Source organism: Rhinolophus sinicus, chromosome 2 (assembly GCF_057876585.1).
Source record: "Rhinolophus sinicus isolate RSI-liver-muscle chromosome 2, RSI-T2T, whole genome shotgun sequence".
Taxonomy (NCBI): Eukaryota; Metazoa; Chordata; class Mammalia; order Chiroptera; family Rhinolophidae; genus Rhinolophus; species Rhinolophus sinicus.
The window spans coordinates 47168123-47194317 of record NC_142502.1 but is presented as its reverse complement, the minus strand read 5'-3'; the positions used below and the strand labels follow the sequence as shown (position 1 = coordinate 47194317).

Genomic DNA, 26195 nt, shown 5'->3' with positions numbered 1-26195 from the left:
TATTTGGTTGGGAAGAGTATACATATATATCACACAAAGGGTAAAGGAAAACAGACTGGTGGTTGAGGTGATGCTGTTTTTTTAAGCACTGTGGTGAGTTATTAGGTTGTGAAATCATTCTTTCTAGAGTCAAACAGAAAGAAGCCAGCCATTTGAATGAACTTATAAAGGTTCTTTAAGACAAAACAGCCACTAGAATACACTTTTCTTGAAAAGTATCATTCAAGAAAACCAGGACATGTGCATACTACACATTGTTTTGTTTGCTCACTTCCCTTGCCTTCACACCACATGTTTTCCTAACCTCTCCTTTCACTCAACGCTACAGGCTGGCTCAGTCCCTTCCACCACTTAGGTGACCAGAAGCTGCCTCCCCTGACACTGGAGCTTCCCAGTAAAACCTGACTAGAAAAGTAAACCCACCTTCTTCTTGTAAAATGAAACAAATCTTCAGTGGCACTCCTGCCTGCCAAGGAAAGGTCTCACACCTTTAAAAAAGAACAGGTGATGGAAGTTCCCATGAAAAGAACTACTTTGAACATATTATACGAAACACTACATTCTCAATTTAGAACCAAAAAAACCATTCATGTTTCTGGTAATTTTCAACTTTTATTTCCAACTACGGCAGTTAACAAAATACCCGTGGTAATTCTGCATGGGAAGTGGCCACCTTACGTAAACAAGGTCACAAATTAGTATTCTGAGAGTACTTTGGCCTATGGAGATTTTCATAGGGAAGGATTATTACAATCAGTCCTATATTACAGACTTATGCTTCCTCCATATCTAGTAATAAAAATATTCATCTTACCTCAATGGTTTATTGTGTGTACACTGCTACTCTTTATAATTTATAAGCACTATCCTTCAGGGTTGCACTGTGTGGGGGGGAAATTCTCCGACTCACGGGTTTTTCTATAGTATACAGAAATAGCAGTCACTTCAGCAGTAATGTACAATTATTATTAAATTTTTAGTTGAAAAATAAAAGAATTATCCTATGACATCCTTTCTCTGGGAGTAAAAAGACACACACCACTACAAACATAAAATGAGTCAAACTTCTATTTTATTGACAGGAGTCCAAAATGAATACAAAAAAATGCCTCCTTTTCATGTTATATATTTTTTTTTCCTTAAAAGGCTTCTGATAGAGTCAGGTAGATTAAAAGCTAAGAATGTGTTTCGGCTTTTATAGTGAACCTCTTTAAAAAGGTTTAATAAAGTAAGTCACCAAGAACAGAGAACATATGGTCCCACCATCATTTTTAGATCTATAACTTATAAAAAGAATTAGATCCTGCACTGATCTGCTAAAATAGAGGCTTAAAAATGTTTTAAGCCATTAAAAGCCATTTTTACAATCTAACTTTGGGCAATTAAGAAAGGAAAATCCCAAAATGTAGCCCTCTATATTATGTGGAATGTGAGAGAATGCCAACTTATGACCAAGATAGGTAAAAATAACAGGTTGAAAGCTAAGAATGACGCTGTTATAAATAATCTTGTATCACTGCAAATGTAAGTAAGTGAATGATAGAGTTCATCAAGATTAAAACTTGAGCAGACGTTACTTGAAACGTATTTGTGGTGTTTATCAGACTTTAATGTTTGCTAAAACTAAAGCTGAACAAATAAAAGTTGCTCATTTATAGACTGTTTCTCATGTACCTTTACTTTTACTGGGACCATAAATTGATCAGATAATACATAGCCCACACTTCGGACAGTTATAACAAAGGGTTTATTATCGCTTGCAAATGAAATGAATGCACCATCGCATACTTGAAAGGCTTTACCAAGCTGTAAGCATCTTTCAGACTGTACCAAGGCACCAGCACTGCCCGCTTACGTTATGCATCCATTTCCAGTAAAGAACTAACACCTCCCTCACGTCAGTTCTGCACTGTTTCCGGTTTATTATACACTTCCAAAACAGTGAAAATGTGAAAATATTGTGGTCCATTTGCAGTACTGCTTAGTCGTCATCTTCCTCTTCTTCTTCCTCTTCCTCAAAGCTATCTTCAAAGCCCTCGCTGTCCTCCTGGTCTTCATCCCCCTCTACTGCTGTATCCCACTGCGGGTGATTTTCTGGCACAGGTTTAGCCTCATGAACTTCCAACTACAAAGAATTAAATGTAGACATCAGAAATTTGGGGATGAATAATGGAAGAAATATCTGGTAAAGAAAAGGTTTTCTTTGACCAAAGCACTTCTAAAGAAATAGATTTGTAATTCCAAATTTAAGACATTCATTTAGAATTCGTCCCAGGGGGGGAAAAAACGTAAATCTACTAACATGTAAATGTAGTTAAATTTCTAATACAGTTCGATATTTTGATTTTATGGAAGTTATACTATTTATTCTGTGGCATGAACGATTAATAACTGTGATTCTTGAGCAAGAACACTGAGTGATATCTTAGTAAGTCTTCTGATGAGGGAAGAAAAACTCAAATGTGACTTTCAAAGAGGTATTTTGCAGCTTCGGGACTCATGAAGTAAAATTCTATAGCCAGCGTTAAGAAATATGGTACTCTTGTGGAAAAAAAGAGGCACGTCTTTACTGGCTCCCTTTCCTTTGGGACTGCAGTACACAGTGAAACAATACTGCAGCACAATCTCTCTAACACCATAGAACGACTTTTATAAAAACCCCAAGTAAAATGGTAAACACTAATGGGAGCATGCTTCAAATGATACTTACACAAAGAGTATACTCTAAAATGCTAAAAAATAAATTAGTTTCAGAAATTAATAAACATTCCAACAGAATCTGTGGAAAAACACGTGCTTCTCTAAAGAAAACAGAACCCCTATGGTAAAGTTATATAGCATATTATAGCACAATTAAAAGGTATCACTTAAAGTAATTTATATTCAACGTTCTAAATCATTACACTACTTTAAGTCAACAGCTTCAGTTTATTGAAAGAGTAGTCCATCAAGAGTATCATGTATAAAGTATGAGATGACCTTTTGCCCTCTATGACTACTCTACGTTTCAAAAGGAGAAATGCTTCCTTAGCACATTAAGCACTTAAACAGGCAACCATATTTATTGAAGAGTCACTATTCTTACCTTCAAAGGTTTTATCTGATCCAAACCCATATAAGAGTCTGATCTCAGAAACACTGTATACTGATAATTTCCAGGCTTCCCTGGTGCAGGAAACTTAAGTTCTACCTAGAAGACAAAATCAGCACTTAAAATCTGTATCTTGAGGAGTGGAAGAAACAACAGGTCACTCCTAAAATTCCTAGACCAGAGTATTTAATAGCTACCATAGGTCTTTACTCAGGTGACACAGAAAACCCTAACAAATGTTACAGAAGTTCTAACAACACATATATATAACATACAAAAGGAAACCGAATTAGGCAGAATTGATAGGGTAAATTTGTATCTCCACAATTTAAGAAAGCACTTTTAAAGCAACCAAGTTCTGTGCTGACCGTCACCTTGACAACTTGAAGAAATGAAGTACAAAAATAAAATAACTGGGGGCGGCCAGATAGCTCAGTTGGTTAGAGTGTGAGCTCTTAACAACAAGGTTGCCGGTTTGATACCCACATGGGCCACTGTGAGCTGCGCCCTCCACAACTAAATTGAAACAACTACTTGACTTGGAGCTGACGGGTCCTAGGAAAACACACTTAAGTAAAAGTTTTTTAAAAAAATGTATTTGACATGTAACATTGTGCAAATTTAAGGCATAAACATGTTAATTTGATATTTTAAAATAAAATAAAATAAATGAAATGTTGAAATTATTTAGACGTCACCAGAAAGGCAATCATTCTCACCAAGTTCTTATTTCTAAGATAAATGCTGATAATAGGAAAATATCTATATCTAATCTATATGCATATATATATATATATACACACACACACACACACACATATATAAAATGTGTTCCCAGTTCCTGACGGAGCTCCTGTAACTTCCTAAGTGATAAGAAGCCTAGGAGTCGCTTTGTTCTAATAGTTGGTCTTTGACCCTGGTTCATAAATCTCTTGGAATTTCCTGGGCGATAGGAATGTGTTTTGTTCTAATAAACTGACTCCTGGTGGGTTCCTACCGTGTTTCCCCGAAAATAAGACCTAGCCGGACAATCAGCTCTAATTATACTGTATTATTATTATTATATTATATTATATATTATATTATACCCAGTCTTACATTATAGTAAAATAAGACCAGGTCTTATATTAATTTTTGCTCCAAAAGACGCTTTAGAGCTGATTGTCCGGCTAGGTCTTATTTTCAGAGAAACAGGGTAGGTGAGGGCTGATCACCAGAAAGACCAAGCCATGATTAGAAGCTTGGAACTTTCAATCCCACCCTCTATTCTCTGGGGAGGGGCTGGAAATTGAGTTAATGATCTACATGCCTATGTAATGAAACCTCTATAAAAATTCTCCAAGGGGCTGTGGGGAGCTTCTGAGCTGGGAACACGTGGAGGTGATGGGAGACTGGTATGCTCAGAAAGAGCATGAAAGCTCCAAGCCCCTCCCAGCACACCTTTACCTATGTATCTCTTCCATATGGATGTTCATATATATCCTTTATCATAGTCTTTCATAATAAACTGGTAAATGTGTTTTCCTGAGTTCTGTGAACCATTCCGGCAAATTACTGAACCCAAGGAGGGAGTCGTGGGAACCCTGATTTATAACCATTTGGTCGGAAGAATAGGTGACAACCTGGGACATGTGATTGGCATCTGAAGGGGGGGGGGGGCAGCAGTCCTGTGGGACTGAGCCCTTGACCTGTGGGATCTGATATTATCAGATCCAGGTAGACAGTGTCGCACTGAATTTAACTGTAGGTCATTCAAGCTGCTATCACAGAGAATTACTTGGTGTGCGGGGAAAAACCCACACATCTGGTGTCAGAAGTGTTATGAAGGTGGTAGTAGTGTGAGAGTAAAGGAGAAACACACAGGAAAAGTGAGTTTTTCTTTTACAAATGCCCAATGCCCTAAAAGGTCAAGAAGATATGTTATTTCCTATCAAATCATAAACTTCAAACACAAAGAAGTTTTAAATATACTTGAGCAAAGTAAGAATAAATCCTTAAGATGACATTTGAGTATTCTGGTGATCTGCCTCCAATCTCCAAAATCCAGATTTTGTAAGCAAAATTAATTTATTAAAATATGCCATTAAAACTAAAATATATACACACACACACACACACACACACATATATATATATATATATATATACACACATACATATGGAGATATATATATGTGTGTTTGTGTGTGTATGTGTGTGTGTGTGTATACATATGTATGGGAGAACCTTTTTTAAAAAAATTAATCTCACACTGTGGCCTTTCTAACTGTAAAACAAAATCTGAAATTCATAAAAGAAAAAATTAGTCACAATTAAAAAAAACTCCAATATAAATAAATGAATAAGCAAATAAATAAATATTTATATTTTCGCTTGGTAAAAACAACCTTAATAGTAAAACAAACAGGGGACAAATATTTGCAACACGTACCACAAAGGGTTAATTTCATAGCATTTAAAAAAATATTGCAAAATCAACTTAAAAGACAAATAACCCAACAAAAATGAAAAATTATCACAAATAGATAAAAATAAAAAATACAATTCAAACACAATGAATTTAAATATTTGGTTTCGCTCTTAAAAGAAATAAAATTTAAACTACACTAAATACAACAAGCATACCTTTCCCCAAAACATAAGATCTAGCTGGACAATGAGCTCTAATGCGTCTTTTGGAGCAAAAATTAATATAAGACCCAGTCTTATTTTACTATAAGACCGGGTCTTTATAATATATAATAACATAATATATATAATACTGGGTCTTATATTGATTTTTGCTCCTAAAGACACGTTAGAGCTGACTGTCCGGCTAGGTCTTATTTTCGGGGAAACACAGTAGTAAAAATTGAGGCAGGCAAGAATCATCAAAATGAATGGATAAAAAGACTGTGGGAGAACAGGATATTCACATAGTGCCCAAATATCACCCCACAAATTAGAGGGGAAAAACCCCTTTATTACACAATAGAGAAAAGCCTTAACTAAATGATCAACCATATTACCACCAATGCGGGGTGATATAAACTGATATAATGTGTCCCTGATATGATACAATAAGGTTATATCATCTATGTTGTATTTTTGCCAAAAATATTTAAGATGAATACAATCATGAGTAACCAATGAGACAAATTCAAATTAAGGGCTAATTTACAAAATACCTTGCCTGGACGCCTCAAAAATGTCAATGGCCTGAAAAATTTAAAAAGTAAAAGGCCAAGGAAGTGTGCTAACGAGGAATGGCAACCAAACGCAATGTGTGATCCTTGATTGGATCCTGAATTTAAAAACAAGACAAAGACTGTAACGGGTATTAGTGGAGTATTTGAGGAAATTTGAATATGGACTGCATATTAGACAATAATACCGTATCAATGTTAAACTTCCTGAATATAATTGTATTGTGCTGCTGTAAAAGGCCCTTGTTCTTAGAAGATACGTGTTCAGGTATTGAGGGGTATAATGTCATGATGTCTGCAGGTACCTAAAGTGGGTCAGGGGTGAAATATGCATGAGTGTGTGTATGTTCTTTGTGTGTACACATACAAAGATATAAAACATACATGGCAAAATGTTAACAATTGGTCACTGCAGATGAAAGGTCTATGGAGGTTCATAATACTGTGCTTAGAACATTATTATAGGTTTTTAAAGTTTTTTAAATAAAAAATCAGAAAGAAAAATTAACGCTGAGATGTCAGTTTTCACCTTTCTGATTAGCAATGACATTCAAAATGTCTGAGACACTGAGAAGCAATGGGCATACTTAAACATTAATTCTCCCTATGGAGACATAAATGCCCAGTTCTATGTATCAAAATTAAAAATGTACAGAGCCTGATTCATTAATTGTACCTCTATGAACCTATCTGACAGATATGCACGCATATATACAAAATGACATGTGAGGTTACTCACTGCAGCAAAGGACAAGAAACTGGTAAGTCCGTTAGAGTGCTAAATAAACAGCCACACAAAGGAATACCATGCAGCTATAGAAGGAAATGAGGAAGACTTTTCTGTACTAACATGGGACAAATTCCAAGTTGCACCACTGAGAGAAAAAGGTAAGGTGCCGAACATGGTATATGGCCCTTTTTGTGTAAAACCGGGGAAAATACACAAATGCATTTACTTGTAATTTACACACAATAGCACATGTAGAATAAAAATTTGACAACATTGATGGCCTCCACGAAGGGACTGGGTGAGTGAGAGACAAGGATGGAAGATGTTTCAATATGCACAGTTCTGTGTATCTTCTGAACTCTTAATTCGGTCAATGTTATTATCTATTCAAAAGTAGGTAAAATTTAAGTTAAAAAAATGAAATTGCTCTGTCAAAGAAATACCTGTAAGGTGGCTGTGGTGCCAAATAAACAAACTACTTCATACATTTATACTTGGCTATAAAGGGGGAAAAAATCTTTCTGGATTAAAAATCAACACCATAGAACTATCTCCAAATTTAAAAGCCTTGCTCTTGTCCAACAAGGCCAGGCAGACAGAACCTGTCTTCCTAAAAAGGTAACATAAAAAATCAAGAGCAAAAGTAAGAAAACAGAAAGAAGTTCCCATGGGGTAAAATATGCTCATCAAATGCCACCGTGGTGATGTCATGAACAGTGGACAATGCCACGTAACCAAACATCCGATGCTAAAAATGTAATCTCCCATTCTTACATTGGTTTTTAAGAAAAACAAATATATGTATGTATACATCTTAGCACTAATCCAATGAGGATAAAAACCATACATTTTTGTACAGTGTAATTAAATTCTGGAGAGAAAGGCGTATGTTCTTAGACATTAACAGTGAAAACTCCCCCAAATAAATTGAGAACAAGTTTTCAAAAGACTGACAAAATTGTCTTTATAAATTTCAAATGAGCTTCCCGCAAGAGACACCAGAGAACAGTTATAGAATGTCTTAATAAATAAAATGAAATAAGCCAAATATGATAAACCGTTTTTTAAAAAAAGATTTTATTAAGTAGCATGATGGCAAAATGCTGTACATTTATAAAAACTGGAATACTGTTGTTGGATAATTACCTCTTCTGTATCTTTTAATGTACAGACATGATACGGCATAGATACGAATGTCTGTTCCTTCCTATCTGCGATATAAAGCCACCACCATTCTTGTTTTTCCTGCAAAGAAAACAAAAAGAGTATAAATAATCAGAAAACTAGAGAAATCTTTTTGCCTTGTCTCATTTTAGAGGTACTGCCCTTATTTTACTCACTGCTGTATCCCCAGCACTGATACAGTGCCTGGTACAAAACAGATGTTCAATAAATATTTACCAAAAGAATAAGTTGTTCTTAACCATTTCTAGACCTGCTCTCCAAAAGAAGTTTGTAACAAAATTTCAAATGGCCTTTTCAACCCTATTGATGGGTCTCTGTATTAAAAAACTCCTGATTAACCTTAAATGACAAAAGATATTCTCAAAAAGAAAACAGTATAAACTATTACAATTATCATCTAGCAAATAACCTTAGTGATCTTACCTAGGAATAAGCAAAAGCCAGAAAGTAGGAGTGGAAGAGATTGGGCAACCAAATGAGACATCAATACATTAAAACACATTACTCGTCAGAGAGCATCTTGGGATTCTAAAAGTCTATTTATACCTTTCAATGCACATGATTTTAATATGAATAATCTCAGCATTTTTAGTTATACTTCATAAAAGATGAGGAACAGAAAAAGAGCTTGGTAAAAAAACTGCCACCAGAATGCACAATGACAGCAGGGAGAACCCATGAGAGACAGAAAACTATAAAAAAAAATGAGAAGACCAAGCAGTGTGGAAGCATCAAACTTCGTCTGCTCAGTGACCATCAGGAATTTACAGCACACGTCGGTAACTGTCCGGTCATCTGCTTAGTATCCACTGTTTAAGAATTGGGTAGAAAAGATATCTTTCTAAAATGGCTTTAAGAAAAATGTTCTGAGGCCAAAAATAAAATAAACTCTAGAATATTCTATATACTCACTTAACCAAAACACCAGGCTGTTCTAAATTCTCAACTGTCCAAAGAAGGTTAAAGACATAACTTTTTACTGAAAAGTTTCTTAAGGGAACTGTTTGTTTATAAGCCCAAATCACTTGTACTTTCTCTTTTATTTTAACCACAGGACACTAAAATTTGGTTTATCTTTCTAATAGTGTTACACTAAATTCAACTAAAAGTTCTTTTGTTTAAATGCCTTAAACTACAAAGCACTGCAACATTAATAAGCAGAATAAATAAATCACAGGTGCATGCTTAACCCAGCTTTTGTTTACCCTAAGGGTTAGGACTACCACAATTGGGGGGGGTGTGCGCGCACACACACAAAGTGGGTCAACACATAATGGACTCAAAGTAGAGTAGTTAATACCTGGGCCCTGTGGGCCACAGAATCTGTTGCCACTACTCAACTCTGCCATTGTAGTGCCACAAGAACGAGTGTGGCTGTGTGCCAATAAAACTTCATTCACAAGAACGGGCAGGAGGCAGAGTTGTCTGCAGGCTACATTTTGCCGAAGCCATTTTAAAGCCACAGCGATCTGGATTATTCCACTTCTCTAACCCTCAGTTTTCTTCTCTGTCAAACGATGAGTGCCTACCTCAGGCTGTGTAGTCAAGATGAGCTGAGATAATACAAGTAAAGTAAGTTAGAATGTCTAGCACATAGAATGCAATAAATACATTATGATTATTAATGAAATGAAGTAAACACCTCTATTATTTAAGTGGTTCTGACATGAAATTTCATTGCCAGAAATATCATTACCAGAACATGCATATAACATAAGAAGCATAGGGATATCTTCCAGAACGTGCTTTCTTCTTTACCTCTCCACTTGGAGAATGCCTTTCCCTCCCCTCTCCCGGGCCACTTGATTAAAATGAGACTCAGTCGAAATATTTACCAAGAAGCTAGTGAATATCAATCTGTGGCATGGCACCTGTGCCCAGACTCTGATGCACATGGTGAAGGTGGAAAAGAAGCTCTGCCACGAGTTATTTGCACTTTAAACAAAATTGTTTTTCTGTTGTGTGTGATTTCCAACCACTCTTATTAAATATAATAAATGCACTTCAATAACATGTAAGTGAATTATTAACATAAATCTGTAAGTAATTTAAGTGGGTAGTGTGATAGTTAGGGTAGCTGGGTAGGTACCGGGGAAGGTAGACAGGGACATGTTAGGAAAATCCTAAATAAGTTTTATCTGATAAATGATACTTTGAGATGTTTACCATGCAGGTGCAGGTTAAATTAGAAAGAGGTATTTTTACTACTAAAATGTTCTAAGAAAGTGATAATATTTTGCCTATTAACTAAGCATGGTCTAAAATGAAACTGTCTGTTTTAAGGATAAAAATTATGCAGTTTATAGAATCCCATGGCACGTACAAAACACAATCAGTGAGTGGCATTTATTCGCTTGCTGTCTGGAGCCGTGGTGCTGGCAGAGCACCAGTGCGATGGGCAGCGTGCCCTGACAGACGGGCTCATGACCAGGACATGCCAGGAGAGCAGCGTGTGCATTGAGACGGCATCCTGGGCTGACTTCTCCCCAAGTCAAAACAACAGTCTGTGCAGAGCCACTCATTTATGATGAAGAAACCCACATGACTTAGGACTCTGCCTTCAGCAGCCCCAGCAACTCGGCTCGGACATTCTAGAGCAGAAAGCAGATTTATACATGAAATCACCCGCCAAACATGAGTGGTAAGCAGAAGGTTCTGTGGCAAAGCTGTGAGGCAGTCTGTGGAACAGCTTCCCTGAACTAAGAGGCAACCAGTTCTTGACCTCCAGCCGCAGGCAGAATCATCCACAAAAGTGAAATGGCAAGCAAATCCCAAATTCATTTGAAACACAAACTATATAGCCTGTCATGGAGATCAAAAGCCGAGCAGCCCAATCACAAAGCAAACAAGGGCAAGAGAACAACAGCACTATAGTGATCTGTCCTGAGCTGGTGGTTCAGCCACGCTCAGTTCTTACTGGACTTAGCTAGTCCCATGATTCCCACGACTGGGGCAAGTACTGGCACCAGAGCAAGTCCACTGGCTCCAGGTGGCCAGTATAAGACCCTCAGAGAAAACCCACGGGAAAAGTGGAAGAACTTTACATCCTATTTAATATTTGATAGAAGCGAGAGATTCACAATAGCCACATAGTCAGCGCCAAGACATGCTTTTGTGTAATTACGACTGCCTGAACTGCTAATGAGAAGTCTTCGTAAAGCACAAACCTCAGTAATCGGAACAGAAAAGATAGAAGCACAGGAAACCACAGAAATTCTTAAAAAGTTAACAATATTCTTTTTAAACAACACATTCACTAAACATAATTCATATTGAAATATACCCTTCAAAAATGTGGCCTTTCAAGAACAGACCACATTAAGCACATCTGAGCCAGTACACACCACAAAGGGACAAACGGCAACTGAGAAGTATCTGAAGAGAAAGTGAATGGAGTAAGGAAAACAACAGGGTGTGTATAACTCACCTCAGGGAAGTAAAGACTATAAACAGGATGTGTTATCTTTGATTTGGTTTCCAGTAGAGCTCTCTCCTTTCGCTGTATACTTTGTTGTAATTCTTGCCACTCCTAGTAAAATAAAAATTAAGTATTTGAAATCAACTATGTTTTTGATCATTTTGAGGAGTTCCCATCTTCTAGCTATTATTCCTGACAATGTTAACTACCACTGAGTTCGGTCCCAAATCTGATCATTTCCCTGCTCGAAACTTAACAATGCTTCTGTTCAGAAATCAGATCTAACCCCTTTAGCACGACTACACAGCTGTTCATGACCTAACCTGGGCCCTTCTCACCACTGCCTTTCTCCTTGGCTTTTTTTTTTTTCTTCCCAAATTAAAAAAGACTATTTAATGATATGGAAAGAAATTTAAAAGTTTACAAAACAATAATTATGCAGAACTCCACATTTGTAAAATACGCATACCTATAAATGTATAAACAGAAAACAATTTAGAAGGTATGTACCAAATGTTACCACTAGTTATATCTGAGTTGTTGGATTGTAGGTGATTCCCCCTCCCTTGTCTCATTAGGGAGACCACTTCAGGGACGGTGTAGATGCCTGACCACTGCGCTATACACCTGAGGCTGAAGCTGAATCACAATGAATGTCAACTCCTTGGCTTTTATATTCTAGTCATTTCACAATATATAGACTTCTCTGAACTCACCAAGCTGGTTCACAACTCCTAAAACCTGCTTGGATTTTTTGTTTTCCCCTTTCTCTACTTGGCAAATTCCTACTCATTATTGTTTGAGGAACAGCTAAAACCTAAAGTATGAGCTCCTGAGTACCACAAATTTCCCTCCATCTTGGGACTGGGTTGATCACTCCCTCCTTTGTGCTATCACTGTACCTTGTGCAAAATGTGCATAATCTCTTTTATACTATTCGTTTATTTGCCTTCCCCACTAGCCTACAATCATTCAAGGGCAAGCACCATTTCACATTTGGCTTTGCACTCCTGTCATCTAACACAGTGCTTGCAATGTGACAGATAATGAATAATTATTTGTTTTTTGTATAATTACTTGCTAATTGAATGAATGTGGTTTTGGTCATCGGAAGAAATTAGTCTGCCAAAACCTTATGGGTCACCTCTACTAACCCTAATAAATTCAGAAAGAAATAGGTCAACTCTTTCTCCAAGCAAGGCTAGGGATAATTTCTTTGATAGTTTTAATTTTCTGGCTATCAACTTGATTCCCAAAGTACAAAAACAGTAACTGCTAAAAACAGCCATCCTTATTTTTTCCCCACGATTCCCAAGGGCAGGTACATTATTTCTTTTACTTTTATCCTTTGCCCTTTACCTTTTCCTCTTTTTGGCCTTGATTTTCTCACAGAGGTTATTTAGGGAATTTGTTTTTCTCTCTTAAACTACAAGGGTTATTGTAGACCAACGGTCCAGTCAAAAAGAATAACACAAACATAAAGAAAACCGATGAGCAGTTCACAGTTTATTTGCTGGGAACTTCTTTCTAAGGACCATTATTTGTCCACAAAATACTCTTTTCTATAGCCCTCCCATAAATCATGCGCAACTTAATGCCGTGTCATGAGATTTTTTCTCTTCTCTATACCCTCACAATCTTAAATTACTTAGAGACTCCCTTTCCTTAATGTCTTATATACGTCTTGAAACAAGGTGGCATTCTGTAAAGGTTATAGCTTTCCCCTTATTCAACCTCTTGACATTAGAGGTCCCAATAACGTTTCTTTACCCCAAATATTACATGGAACTTTTGAGAGACTCTTCCAAGTAACTGCTACCTATTTCAAAACCCACCTTTCCTTACTCATAGCTCCAGAGTCGTCTTCGACACTGAAAACTGCCCTAAGAGACCAAACTGACTTTACCTCAGAGCTTAACCTACCTAGCAATTTAAGATTTAAGAAAATTAGGATCTCCAATCATTGTTAGGAACTACTTTTCTTTAAATTCTGACCACTACCCCTCAAAACTATTCTTACAAAGTAATACAGGATTATAAAATATACTGGTAACAAACTGATAAGCAAACAAGCAAGCATTTATTTTGTTATTAATAACAACAAAAACCAAAAACATCCTCAGAGGTGTAATTCCAATTGTTTAAACCTTACTGCTTCGTCATCTTTGTTTTGCTTTTCATCCTGCTCTCTATCAGAATCCCTATCACTGCCGTCCTCCTTGTCACTCTGGGAGTCTCTATTGGTTTCTTCTTCTTCAGAATCACTGCCTTTCTCAGAAACTTCATCTTCATCTTCCTTTCCAGCCGCTTCCTAAAAGGAAAACACAACCACAGAAGTTCTGAGTGTCTCAATGAGTATCTTACTCTGAGTCCCTGAAGGTAACTTACTGTCATATTTAAACTGGCTCAAGATGATAACTTCACTATTCATATAGAATTTTAGAGAATTATAAATATTCTTATTTATAAATATGTGGGAATCAGACTGAAGCCTTTAACATTTGGCTTATTTGTCAATTATTATTTTATTCATTCTTCATAGTTTGTAAAATAAAAAGTCTATTTGCAAAGCATGCTACCACAATGGCTGAAACAGCTTATCTTTCAAAAACATCAACTATGCAATATATTTTATTTGAGATGGGGAAATGGGAACTTTATAGAAAAGTACTGTTTGGGGAGTTTAATATTATCTTCTAAACTGACAGAGTACAATGCAGCAAAGAAAGCCAATATCCCAGACAAAATAGTTACTAGTCCATTTCAAGAAGAAAAGGAAAAGCGAAATAAATGTAAAAGGAAGTAGAAATAAAACAAACCAGAAACCAATTAAAGAGAAAGCAAATATACAAAAGGAAAACTGAAACAAAAGTTGGTTCTTTGAAAAGATTAACAAAATTACCAATATTAGGAATAAAAGACGTAACTACAGATCCAAAAGACCTTAAAAATAAAGGATATTATGAATAGCTTTACATCAACAAATTTGATAACTCAAGAGGAAATACACAAATTCCTTGAAAAACACGAATACGAAAATTGATGTAAGAAAAAAGATCGAATATGTTAAAGACAAGAGCTCTGTAACGAGCTCTTAGCCCACATGGCTTCTCTCGATAATTCTTCCAAATAAGAAAGAAATCCAACCTTACACACACTCTTCCAGGAAAAAGAGAGAGACTACATCCCAATTTGTTTACTGAGGCCAGCACAAACCCAATACAAAACATGGCAAGGATATTACAAGAAAGGAGAATGACAAACCAATATTCTCTCATAAAAACAGATGCAGGAATCCGAAACAAAATATTACACTGAATGTTATCAAATCCAGATAAATATAAAAAAGGATACTACATTGTGATCAAATGAAATTTGTTCTGGGAATGTAATGACTGTCTAAAAACTTTTAATGTATCCATACAATTCACCCCATTAACAGAAAGGAGAAAAATCATACAATCACCTCAATAGATGGAGGGACAGCATTTAATAAAATTCAGTATCTGTTCATGATAAAAATTCTCAGCATGGGAATAAAAGGAAACACTTCCTTAACCTGATAAAGAATATCTACAAAACCCTATAGTTAACATCACACTTAGTAGTGAAATAATGTTTGCTTTCTCCCTGAGATCAACAAGAGAAGGGTGACCACCATCTTCACTTTTAATCAACATTACATTGCAAGTTCTAGTCGGTATAATAAGACAGAAAGGAAGAAAGAGCATAAAGATTAAAAAGAAAAAAGTAAAACTGTCTTTATTCACAGATGGCATAATTGTGTATGTAGAAAAACTTTTCAAACATGTCTACAAATGGTTAGAATTATTGTCAATTCATCAAGACTCCTTGATGCAAGATCAGTATTTAGAAAGCAACTATATTTCCATATACCAGCAATAAACATTGCAGAATGAATTTTTTTAATGTTATTTGCAATAGCACCAGAAAACATCAAATACATAGGAGTATATCTAATGAAATATACTGCCATTGGAAATTATAAAAAACTACTGAGAAGAATTTAGGAAGGTCCAAATTAATAGAGATAAGCCATGCTTATGACTAAAGACTCAGTATTGGTAACATGTGAATTCTCCCCATATTGAACCACAGATTCAATGCAATACCAGTCTAAATTCCAGCCGCTTTTTTTTTGGTGGAAACTGTCAAGCTTATTCTAACCATTTAGAATGCAATGGATCTAAAATAGTCAAGACAATTTTGAAGAAGTGAAATAAGAATTTGAGGACTTACACTACCGTATTTCAAGACTTAGCATAAAGCCACCATAATTAAGACAGAGTGACATTGGCAAAAGAATAGACAAATAACAATGAAATGGAGTAGAGGCCATGAAGAGATAGGTACATACACAGTTACAGCGCCTTGTTTTACAACGTTGCATTTCAGGGAGGAAAGGATGACCTTTTCAATAAATGGCGCTAGAACATGTTGTCCATAGTCCCCATCTCACACTACTCACAAAAATTTATTCAAAATGTATCACAGTGCTAAATATAACAGGTAAAATAATAATACTTCTATAAGTATTATAGAAAAATCTCTCCATGTCTTTGTATCCTTGGGATAGGCAGTGATGTCTTAAACAGAACACAAAAGCACGAACCATAAAAGACTGATAAAACAGACTTCATTAAAATTCTATCAAAAGCTAAGCTACCATTAAGAGTAAAACAGGACTCATATCCAGAATATATAAAGGAATCCTACAAATCCATAAGACAAACACCCCAACAGAAAAAGAGGATATCCAAACGACCAGTAAGCATATGAAAGGGTGCTCAATATCATTAGTCATCAGATAAATACAAATAAAAACCACACGCAAAGATACAACAGACCCACCACAGTAGCTAAAATAAAATAAAAAAGACTAGTAAAACCAAGTATGTGCGGATGTGAACAACTAGGCTCTTATTTTGCTGGTCGGAGCATAAAATGATACAACTCTGGAAAATGGGCTCTTTCAATGAGTTAAACATAAACCTATTTTATAATCCAGTAATTCCACTGCTAGGTACATACCTAAGAAAAATAAATGTCCACAAAATGACATACACAAGAATAAGCATAGCACCTTTATTCATAATAGGCAAAAAACTAGAAACAACCCAAATGTCGACCAACCACAGAACAGATAAGCTGTAGTATATTCATACAATGGAAACACACACACACACTGGACAGCTGCTACACACAATGTACGTTAATGTCATGGACATGATAGTGAATAAAAGCAGTCAAACCATTTCACTCACATGAAGTTTAAGAACAGGCCAAACTAATTAATAACAGAATGGGGAAAGGGTGTGCAGGTGGATGGGAGTCATTGACTGCAAAGGGGCACAAGGGAGCTTCCTATCCTAGGGTGCTGGTAAGGTTTTCTATCTCGTCTGGGTATCATGGGTACATACGTACAACGTAAAACTTCAGGAGCTGTATGCGTAAGATTTGAACATTTCAATAGATGTTATACCTCAATAAAGACAATTATATAATAACAGTAATAAACTTACACTCCCAATGACTCCATTTGCCTGCTTTTGTTTCTGTTGCTTTGATTGTGATAAGGGCACAGGTGTAGGTTTTTTTTTAACAGGTTTCTTTTTTTTTGATTTAGCAGTTTTCTTGGGTCCTTTACTCTTCTGTTGCCATCCTCCTTTTGTCCTGTTCTTGTTAGTGTCACCCAGCTGTAAATCACAACATACATACACATTCTGAAGTTATAACAATACTTTCATTTGGGAGTCATAGCAATTTTTAGGTGGAACGGCTAAGCTAAATGTTTTAAACTGAATTATTCTCCTACAGCAATATAAATCAGAGAACTAAACAAAACATTTCTATCATCGAGAAAGAGAGGTAATGAAATAAGTATTTACCCCATCTTCTGCTGGCTGTTCCTCTGCAGCACAGATGGACTGTTCCTTTTCAAATACTTCCTGGAGGCAGTGAAAAGAAAAATATAGTCTGTCAATCCGTTCTTTCAGATAAAACTGGTGACGATAGGGAGGCAGGGGGGACAGGAAACTTAGCAATTACTAAATGATACTTCAGAAGTTACCTTCAAAATATCTCACATCTGTCTTGAGTATATTTTGAAAAGTACAGTCTACTTAAGTTTACAAATACAATGACTTAAGATGTGTAAATTCATTCTAAAGCCAACAATATTTCAGTTTAAATTTTCACTTTTATTCTAAAGTAATAAGACGTGACTATTTTCAAGTTATGAGAATTTTAATACATTATATTATTTTCTAATATTAAAACTTCGTAAGACCAATATTAGTTTATTCATTATTGTCAGTGATATTGCTCATTGGATCTGTAACAAAGTGGAACGCCAAGAAAATACACATATCCTAAAGACATATCCACCCGCCATATAATCCATTTAGAATCAGTACAGAAACTGTAAGTTTAGGATTTAAATTCCAGTAAGAATCAACAAGTGATGTGGGTTGTGTTTAACAAGCTCCCTGGGATTACTAAAGCTAACAAGTGAAAAATGATAACTGTTAGCCTAGTAATTCAAGGGTCAGCAAACTATGGCCTATTGCCTGCTTTTTAAACAAAGTTTTATTAGAACACAACCATGCCCATTTGTGAGTTCAGTAGTTGCTACAGAGACTGTATGGCCTGTAACATCTAAAATATTTACTAACTGGACCTTTACAGAAAAAGTCTGCCAACTCCTACTCTAATTCTATCATCTCTGCTTGTTTCATTTATTACTGGGTTCTAATACTTAATTACTCTGAGGTACAGTTCATACAAGAATTGGACGATAAATACTCAATTCTTTCCCTTCCTCCAGGACAGTTTTGTTTTTTTTTTCAACCAATTACCCCAGAGTGTTAATAGCCCAAGGCCAATTTTTTGCTCATTTCTCAGGCTGGGAACTCAAAAGCATGTGGGTAGTATAAATCTGGATTCTAAACCCAATCCTGGCCACTGACTTAGAGTTTCCACTTTTCCCATCCAGAGTCCACGACACAAATGCTTCATTACCACTTGCTACCATAAAAATCAACATCTTTGATTTGATATATCCTACAAAATATGCTTTTCTACCAGAGGTTTTAGACATGTGGTTTAAGTGTAGCATATGTTTTCTGCAGATGCTCACAGACCCAGAGCAGAACAGGCTAAAACTACCACTCGTTAAATAAACTGAGTTGAAATACTACAGTCTATTAAAAATGAGTTACAATTATAGTTGTAACTTGGGAAGTACTACAAATATGTAATAGTAACAGAAAAACAAGATGCAAGAAACATATACAATATGATCGGATTTAATAAAAAAAGAATGAGAAAAATAGCAGCACGCATGTATAAGCATATACATTATGCACTGTAAAGGTCCAGATAGTAAATATGAGCTTGGAGAAAGATATGAAAGGATATACACAAGACTGAATTCTGGTCATAGGGACTGACAAAGGGTTTCCTGAGGGATGTGCATGAAAGAAGGGATCCGTGAAAAACACATCATTTAACTCTATGGTTAGTCATGCCTTAGGATATGTAAAGGGGTGAGCTTCAAAACTGATAATCTCAGAATGATAAGATTTTAGGAGATGTTAATGTCTTCCTATACTTTTCTGCATTGCTTGATTTTTTTCTCAGACAGCATGAATTTTTCACATAATTTTTTAAAAAGTTTTCAACAAAATTTTTAAAATAAATAAATAAAAATAAAAGGAGCAAATTCTCAACATAATAACCTCTGAATAGCACTTTAGAGTTTAAGAACTATACCCACATTATAGGGAATTGACAAATCATCACATGAAAAATTAATCTATTGTTTCAAAGTTTTTGTGTGAAAATGAATGTGAAAAAACTCTGAAAATTAATTTAAAATTTCAAAACAGCTAACAGAACTTGTAAAATTAAATTCTGCTGCTCAATATTTTTGACTTGGGAACATATAACTGAAAATGAGAAAATAAATACAAAACACCTTAACACACAACTTAAAGCATAAAAATACAAATAGATGACTTACCGCCATTGTTTGCCTTGTCAATTTCACGAGCACCGTCACTAGGGATCCTACTGTGATGTTGTTGCTGTCTTCATCATCCAATACTGTCAGAAGAAGGGGAAAAAACTGAGTGAAAACTAAAAATCAAGCTCTTTGTCAAATCAAACAGCAAAACTTAACTTACCCAAATCAATGTACTTCAGTATTTCAAACACTGTATTTTAATCTTACTCAATAAAAAATAATTTATTGTCTGTCTATTCTGTATAAGGCTCTCCAGTAGATGCCTTCAACAATGTACTCATTTAATCCTTAAACTAGTTTTATGAAGCATTACTATTATTTCTACTTTAAAGAAGTGAGATTCAGAAATAAAGTAAAATGCCCCATGTCACATAATGGCTATATTGGCACCCACAAGTTTCAAACTCAGGTTTTTAAAAGCAAAGTATAATGTGAGAACTACCATACATAGCTTTCTTTCATAGCGATATCAAAATAGGATTCTGTGGCTCTATTAAATTGTGCAGATCTTATATTCACAAGATTTCATCTGTATGATCATTGCCTGCCTGTCAGAATAAAATAATTAAAACTAGTATTCTACACCACATTAAAGAGATTTTGAAGACAAGAACTTCAAAATATTGTTTATACTTAAAAATATATTTTTGCAATGTTTTTGTAATTGTTTAATTTTTTTAAACCACATTGGCCACACACAGCCCCAAAAACCTAATAACAAAATAAGCTTAACAGTAAAATAAAATAACATTACGATTAATAAATTAATATAACTTATCAAACATATCTTCCATTCAAATGCAGATGTAATTCATTTTTTTCCTACAAACTTTATCTATTAGCATTTTCTTCACTATGTATTTCTGCCTACAGGTTTTCTAAGTTTGCCATGTTTATTTTACAGATTTAGATTAGCACACTCTGTTCTGTCCTGAACTAGCACACCACCAGTTGGAAAAGAATGACCTTCAACAACCTATAACTGCTATCTCCTCCATCATTGGCTGTGAGGTACAACAGCTGGGTATCAAAAAAGGGTACGGTATCCTTCCTTAAACCTGGAAGTCTCCATTATCTCAAATCAAATCCGTGCTACATATTCATCAACACTGCAATGCTGTCTGTGCATGAGCACTGCACGTGAATTAACACCTATAACAATGTCTGTCACTTGGCGCTTTCAAGTGAAGAAAAGCCTATAGGGGATTCTATACAGCCCCTAGAATGTGGGAAAAGAGATCCACTCACTATCTCCAGCACTGGATCAGGCAGATGCCCCTTTCCTGCTTCTGTAATTCTCCTACTCTCCCTCCATAAGCTCTACTACTCATATTACACATTTGAACAGCACTGTAAAAATATAAAATAAATTGTCCATACAAAATGATATGGAATGGAACACATCATGGTGTTCTGGAGTGAGACTGAATACTCTTACCTTACATCTAATAAGAAAATCTCTCGACATTCATTTTCTAAGGAGCATGTATTATTTTAAAACCTTTGATAATATCAAAGAGTACCTCTTCAGTCCCAAACTAGATTTTTATTTGAATAGTTTCTGATTAAATTAGCGTGGTCCTAAATGAAGCCTTCAGCTTTTAGTATTTTTAATGTTTAAAATTCTAGGACCCACAAAGAAATCCCAACTCCCCACACCAAAGCCGCCCGTTTTCCTACATACATGCTACACTCCAGTCAAACTAAAACTAGGCTGCAGTTCACCTTCTTTTCTCAAACATCCCCGTCTTTGAGAGCCACTTGTCTCTTCTTAATTCCAACTGGAATGCAAACTCAGTAAGGCAGAGGCTTTGTCCTACTCACCACTACTTCCCCGGCACCCAGAAGCATAGGTGGCACTCAATATTTGTTGAACGAATATAACGTACAATGTCTTTGTCATTCACTTAGTACCCAGCCTATGTTTCCTTGTTTTCAATCCTATGTTTATGGCCTATTTCCTCAACTAGAAGATATAAAGCCCTTTAAAGACCAAAACCATTTCTAATGCATCTTTGTATTCTTGGTTCCCCAAGAATGTTATCAGAACAGTAAGTTAGTAAATGTCAAAGCTCAGAACAATGCCTCCACGAAGGAATGTGGCAGATAATCTCTAATTCTGTCACCATTCTACAATATTATTATTCAGCTATTAAAATGGGAACTCAAGGGGCAATTAAGTAGGTAGAAAAATACTCTCAGTTTTCTTCACTCCAAGCAGATAGAGGTAAGTGAAGAAAAACAGAGAATATGGTAATTTTCAAGGCTTAATTAACATAAATAAATTGGTTATTTTAAATTAATTTTAGAACTAAGCAGCTACGTCTTTCACACTAACAATAGATACAGTGTTGTAAATATCTTTCATTACATCTGAAACGCTCTCATTCTTTGAAAAGTTAAGATATTCCTGCAAGTTGAACTACAAAACTCCTCAAACTGAATCCCATTATAAGGATAATAAAAGTAAGACTTTATCAGTGTTCTCAAAACTATGAAGTATATAGTACACTATATTCCACCATAGTAAATCTGACAAATAAACTAGTTCTGCAAAGCCTAATTACAAGTTATGTTATTAAATGAAGTGTTTTAAGAACCTTGAGCCAAACAAACGAGAGCCAGTCTATCAAAAGGGAAACAATCAACATTCAACTGCAAACCCTCCTACTTGCCCTGTGATTTTATGTCCATAGTCACATGTGGGAAACTCCCAAGGACAGCCATAACCTCTTCATATTTTTCATCTTCAAGGAAATGCAGTAGATTATGACGATCTGATTCTTTTAAACTCACCAAATCCTGGATAGTCTTAATTTTGTACTGAATTTAAAAAGAGAGAAAGAAAATAAATCCAAAGTCAACTTTATAGCATTTCGTGGCCTTTTTCTCCAAGGAAATTTAAATTTAGGATTTTTTTTTTTTTAATTATACAGTTAATACAGGGTTATTTTTTAAAATTAGAAAAAGTTACAGGGAAAAAAAAAAATAGCATTATATAAAACCTTGACCTAAGCAAGAACTATTGTGATTTAATGTGCTCAGTACAATGACCTTTATTTTCTATTTTAATGATAAAAACTTTTAAGAGTATGAATATATCTCCAAGTACAGCTACACCCTAAAGTTTTTATTATGGAATATTCTCATTTTTTGTTATTTTCCAAATATAGTTGTCCATTATTGCAGTAATATCCATCTTGGATAAATGGATATTTAGGAGAGTGTCTTTTAATTTCCAGGTGTTTGGTGCTAGCTATTAAGTTTTACTTTCACAAACAGGGATTAGATCATGAAGCATGTGAAATGCCTGTTTTTAGATTCTGAACTTTTCAATTATGACTTAAAACAAGTACTTGAAAAGAAAACTCTGGTACAAATTTCTAATATACATTTATTAGTGCTACCTAATATACTATCAAATCCAATGTCTATCTTCTGCCTACTTTGTTGAATGGATATAATGTAATGTTTAAAATCTCCAACCAAAATTATAATTTCATTGTTTTATTTTATATTTCCTCAAGTTTTTCATTTATACATAAGGTATTTTTGCTCTCTCTAAAGATTCATTATGTCTTCACTATAATTGCATTTCTAGATAAGAATTATCTTTATTTGAACTACTTATTTTTCAACGTTTATTTTGTTCATACTAAACTAATAAACCATTACCCAACATTTAACCACAAATGAAATGACTAAAAAGTATACAGTGCATTTTTATTTAGTATATTCATTTTTGGTAACTATTAAGCTGCATTGACCCCTACGAGTAGTAAAATCACGTACAGTAGTAAGATACTATAAAACAGCTACCTAATCAAAAAAATATGAACAGAACTACTTGAGGGATAGTTTGAGAATGTTTAAGACATCCTGAATCTAAAAAATTCATGGTAACCATTTCTAGAAAACTTCCATGTTATCTTTAAGTAACATGACAAATTGTTCAAAACTGATTTGAAAGTAGCAAAGAATTACCTTTTTATGATTAGAAACCCTTCTAAGATTGTCCTCTTCAATGTGAGGGAGCTGCAGAAGGGGAGACTTAAACTGCTGAAGGCCTTGCACGGCCATCTGGGACAGCTTCATGCAGTTTTCTAGGGATGCCAAAGTTGGAGCACGAAACTCCCTTTCTTAGAAAGAATAGGAGGAAAGGAAAAAACAGAGCTGGACTTTCTATATGTTCAAGAGTATACAATTCATCACAAAAACAAGATTCATGTGAATATCCGTAACCCCTCAAATTTTAAAATCACAGTGTTGAATTTCCTTTAAAAGTTATTAGATAAAATACAAAATATATACACACGTGGTCAAATGCACACTGTCCAGCAACAACCACTGATTTAATAGAAAAATTCTTTACATCAGCTCCAAAAACGGTACAGTCTCAGACGTTACCAGTACCAAGAACATAATGACACCATGCCAAGAATAGACATTATTCATCAGAACAGACCACAACCACTACCTCCTTTTTTAAGGATCTTCCTTTCCATTACTGACCACAACTCCCGCATTCTTTTTCCCTTTATGCAAAACCCACTACATTTCAAATGAGTCATCATGACATCACTTAGAGAATTACTTCAAACACACCGTTAAAATGCAGAATAACCTAACTCTAAAAATATTCAGAGGAAGGAAAAGGATGTTTTAAATCTTTGCCAAAATAAACAATAAAAGGTGAAAAAATTAAATTCAAAACATAATGATTTGTGATAAATACTTTACATAAAAGAAAATACGTGGAAAGAAATAAGAAAAACCATGAACAAAATTGGGAAAGCTGTTCCAACTTATAGACAGAATCACAGTAAGTGCCCTTAATCTTAAAACTATGAAGTGTCATCTGCATATGCTTGCAAGAAACAGTACAACATAATTAATTATGTTTCCTCCTCACCTTCACGGCTCCGGGCCATTATTATTAGTTGGCAGATTACATTAACCATTTCTTGAAGTAGGGCAGGGCATTTTTTCAGCATAAATTGTTGATCTGCAAAACAATTTTTAAAAACCCTGAAATCAATCATTCCACTTTTATAGTTAAAACATCATTATCAACTGTAGTCTAAGACTAATACTAATTGTAAGTTGTCTTACAAATATCTCATGTGACCCCAGAATTTTACAGGTTGAACCCAACAGCGTCTCCTCAGCAGCACTATGTCAAAAATCAGTCAGAAAACCCAGCTCAGATCAGATGTTCGTTCCAAAGGCAAATTTTCAATATTATGATGTTGGGCTTTATTAATTAACTCCCTACATTTTTTTGTGTGTGTTTTTTTTTTGAAATAGTAATAGTCTAATCTTAATCTTACTGTATTTAAAAACGAATTTTCTTCTTGGGCACCTAAGTTTCTTTGAGCATAATTATGGATAAATCCAAAGACTAAGCTTAAGAATAAATGTCAACTAAATGGAGAGAGAAAATGGGCGGAGGAAGAGGAGGAGAAAGAAGAAACAAGCGAGGGGAGGAGAGAGAGGAGACACTTTCATTTATACTGCATATCATAATATGATAGTTAACCATTAAAATAATCCATTGGGTTAATATTCAATCTAAAAAAATATTTGTTCCCTACTTTTTAGGTAACTGGTAAAACTGGAGATGGTATCATATCTGTACAGAACATTAGGGACAGAATTACTAGTTAACTTGCAACTCTAATAATGCCTAAACAGCGCTCCCTCAGTCCATCATAAGAAGCATCCTATCTATCACCAATCAGCCTCAAGTGGCCTTCTTTTCAGAAGCATTTGATTACATTATTGTCTTAAAAGGGGTGAAGGGGAGTTGCATTCAGAAAGAACATATATTCCCTAAAATAATAACTTTCTTTTAAAACTTCAATTGAAATAACGCAAGTGAAGAAGAGATGACACTCAAATTCGTAACATCCCTGGAAACACTGCTGTCCCAATCCACTGCTTTTCTTTTAAGCAGAATTAGATGACTTCAAGTACTTATTATTGGTAACCACCGCTGAAGGGTGACGGTGGTGGAGTAATGGAGTTGATGGAGGTATCTGCTTTGAAATCCATTTTTTCTCCCCACCTAAAGCTTACAAAATCTTTTCTTTTTTAAGTCATTAGGAATTATTGTATAATCTGCAATTGACTAAACATTTCTCAGAGTACTCTCACTTTGAAATACTAAATTTTAACATTTACCAAAACATCTGATTTCCTTAGACCTTTGAAGTCTTTGTGAAGTAATTATGTAGCATACAGACTTCTTTTCAAAAGGTCTTTAAGCTAATTATTTGAGGAGGGGAAAAAAAAACAGCAACAAAAACACTGCACCATGAGGTCTAATTAAATCTGCTGCTTTCGAACCACTACAACCCTGCAGATAGTAGAATCACAGATACCTTCTTCAAGGGTCTCAGGAATTTTCATTCTAGCAAGATGAGACAGTAAAAGAACTCTGGCCTTCAGGCTATATGGGCAGGTAAGTGGAGGCTCATTCTTCTTTAAATTAATGCTGCCAATTTCTCTGATTAGCTAGAGTAAATAAAATAATTATT

General features: G+C 35.1%; 1 protein-coding gene across 1 annotated transcript in view; it reads right to left on the bottom strand.

Annotated features, from left to right (window-relative positions):
- Positions 1–1054: 1054 nt before the first annotated feature.
- The window catches only part of SEC63 (SEC63 protein translocation regulator), a 58091-nt gene continuing 32950 nt past the window's right edge, over positions 1055–26195 (bottom strand). The window contains exons 10-21 of the mRNA XM_019735010.3: positions 26040–26172; positions 24569–24661; positions 23641–23795; positions 22332–22479; positions 19654–19736; positions 17519–17578; positions 17153–17326; positions 13762–13920; positions 11619–11720; positions 8153–8251; positions 3086–3190; positions 1055–2125 (exon numbers count right to left, since the gene is read on the bottom strand). Coding sequence (XP_019590569.2) covers positions 1982–2125; positions 3086–3190; positions 8153–8251; positions 11619–11720; positions 13762–13920; positions 17153–17326; positions 17519–17578; positions 19654–19736; positions 22332–22479; positions 23641–23795; positions 24569–24661; positions 26040–26172 — 1455 coding nt within the window. The 3' untranslated portion in view covers positions 1055–1981. The remainder of the gene's footprint in view (positions 2126–3085; positions 3191–8152; positions 8252–11618; positions 11721–13761; positions 13921–17152; positions 17327–17518; positions 17579–19653; positions 19737–22331; positions 22480–23640; positions 23796–24568; positions 24662–26039; positions 26173–26195) is intronic.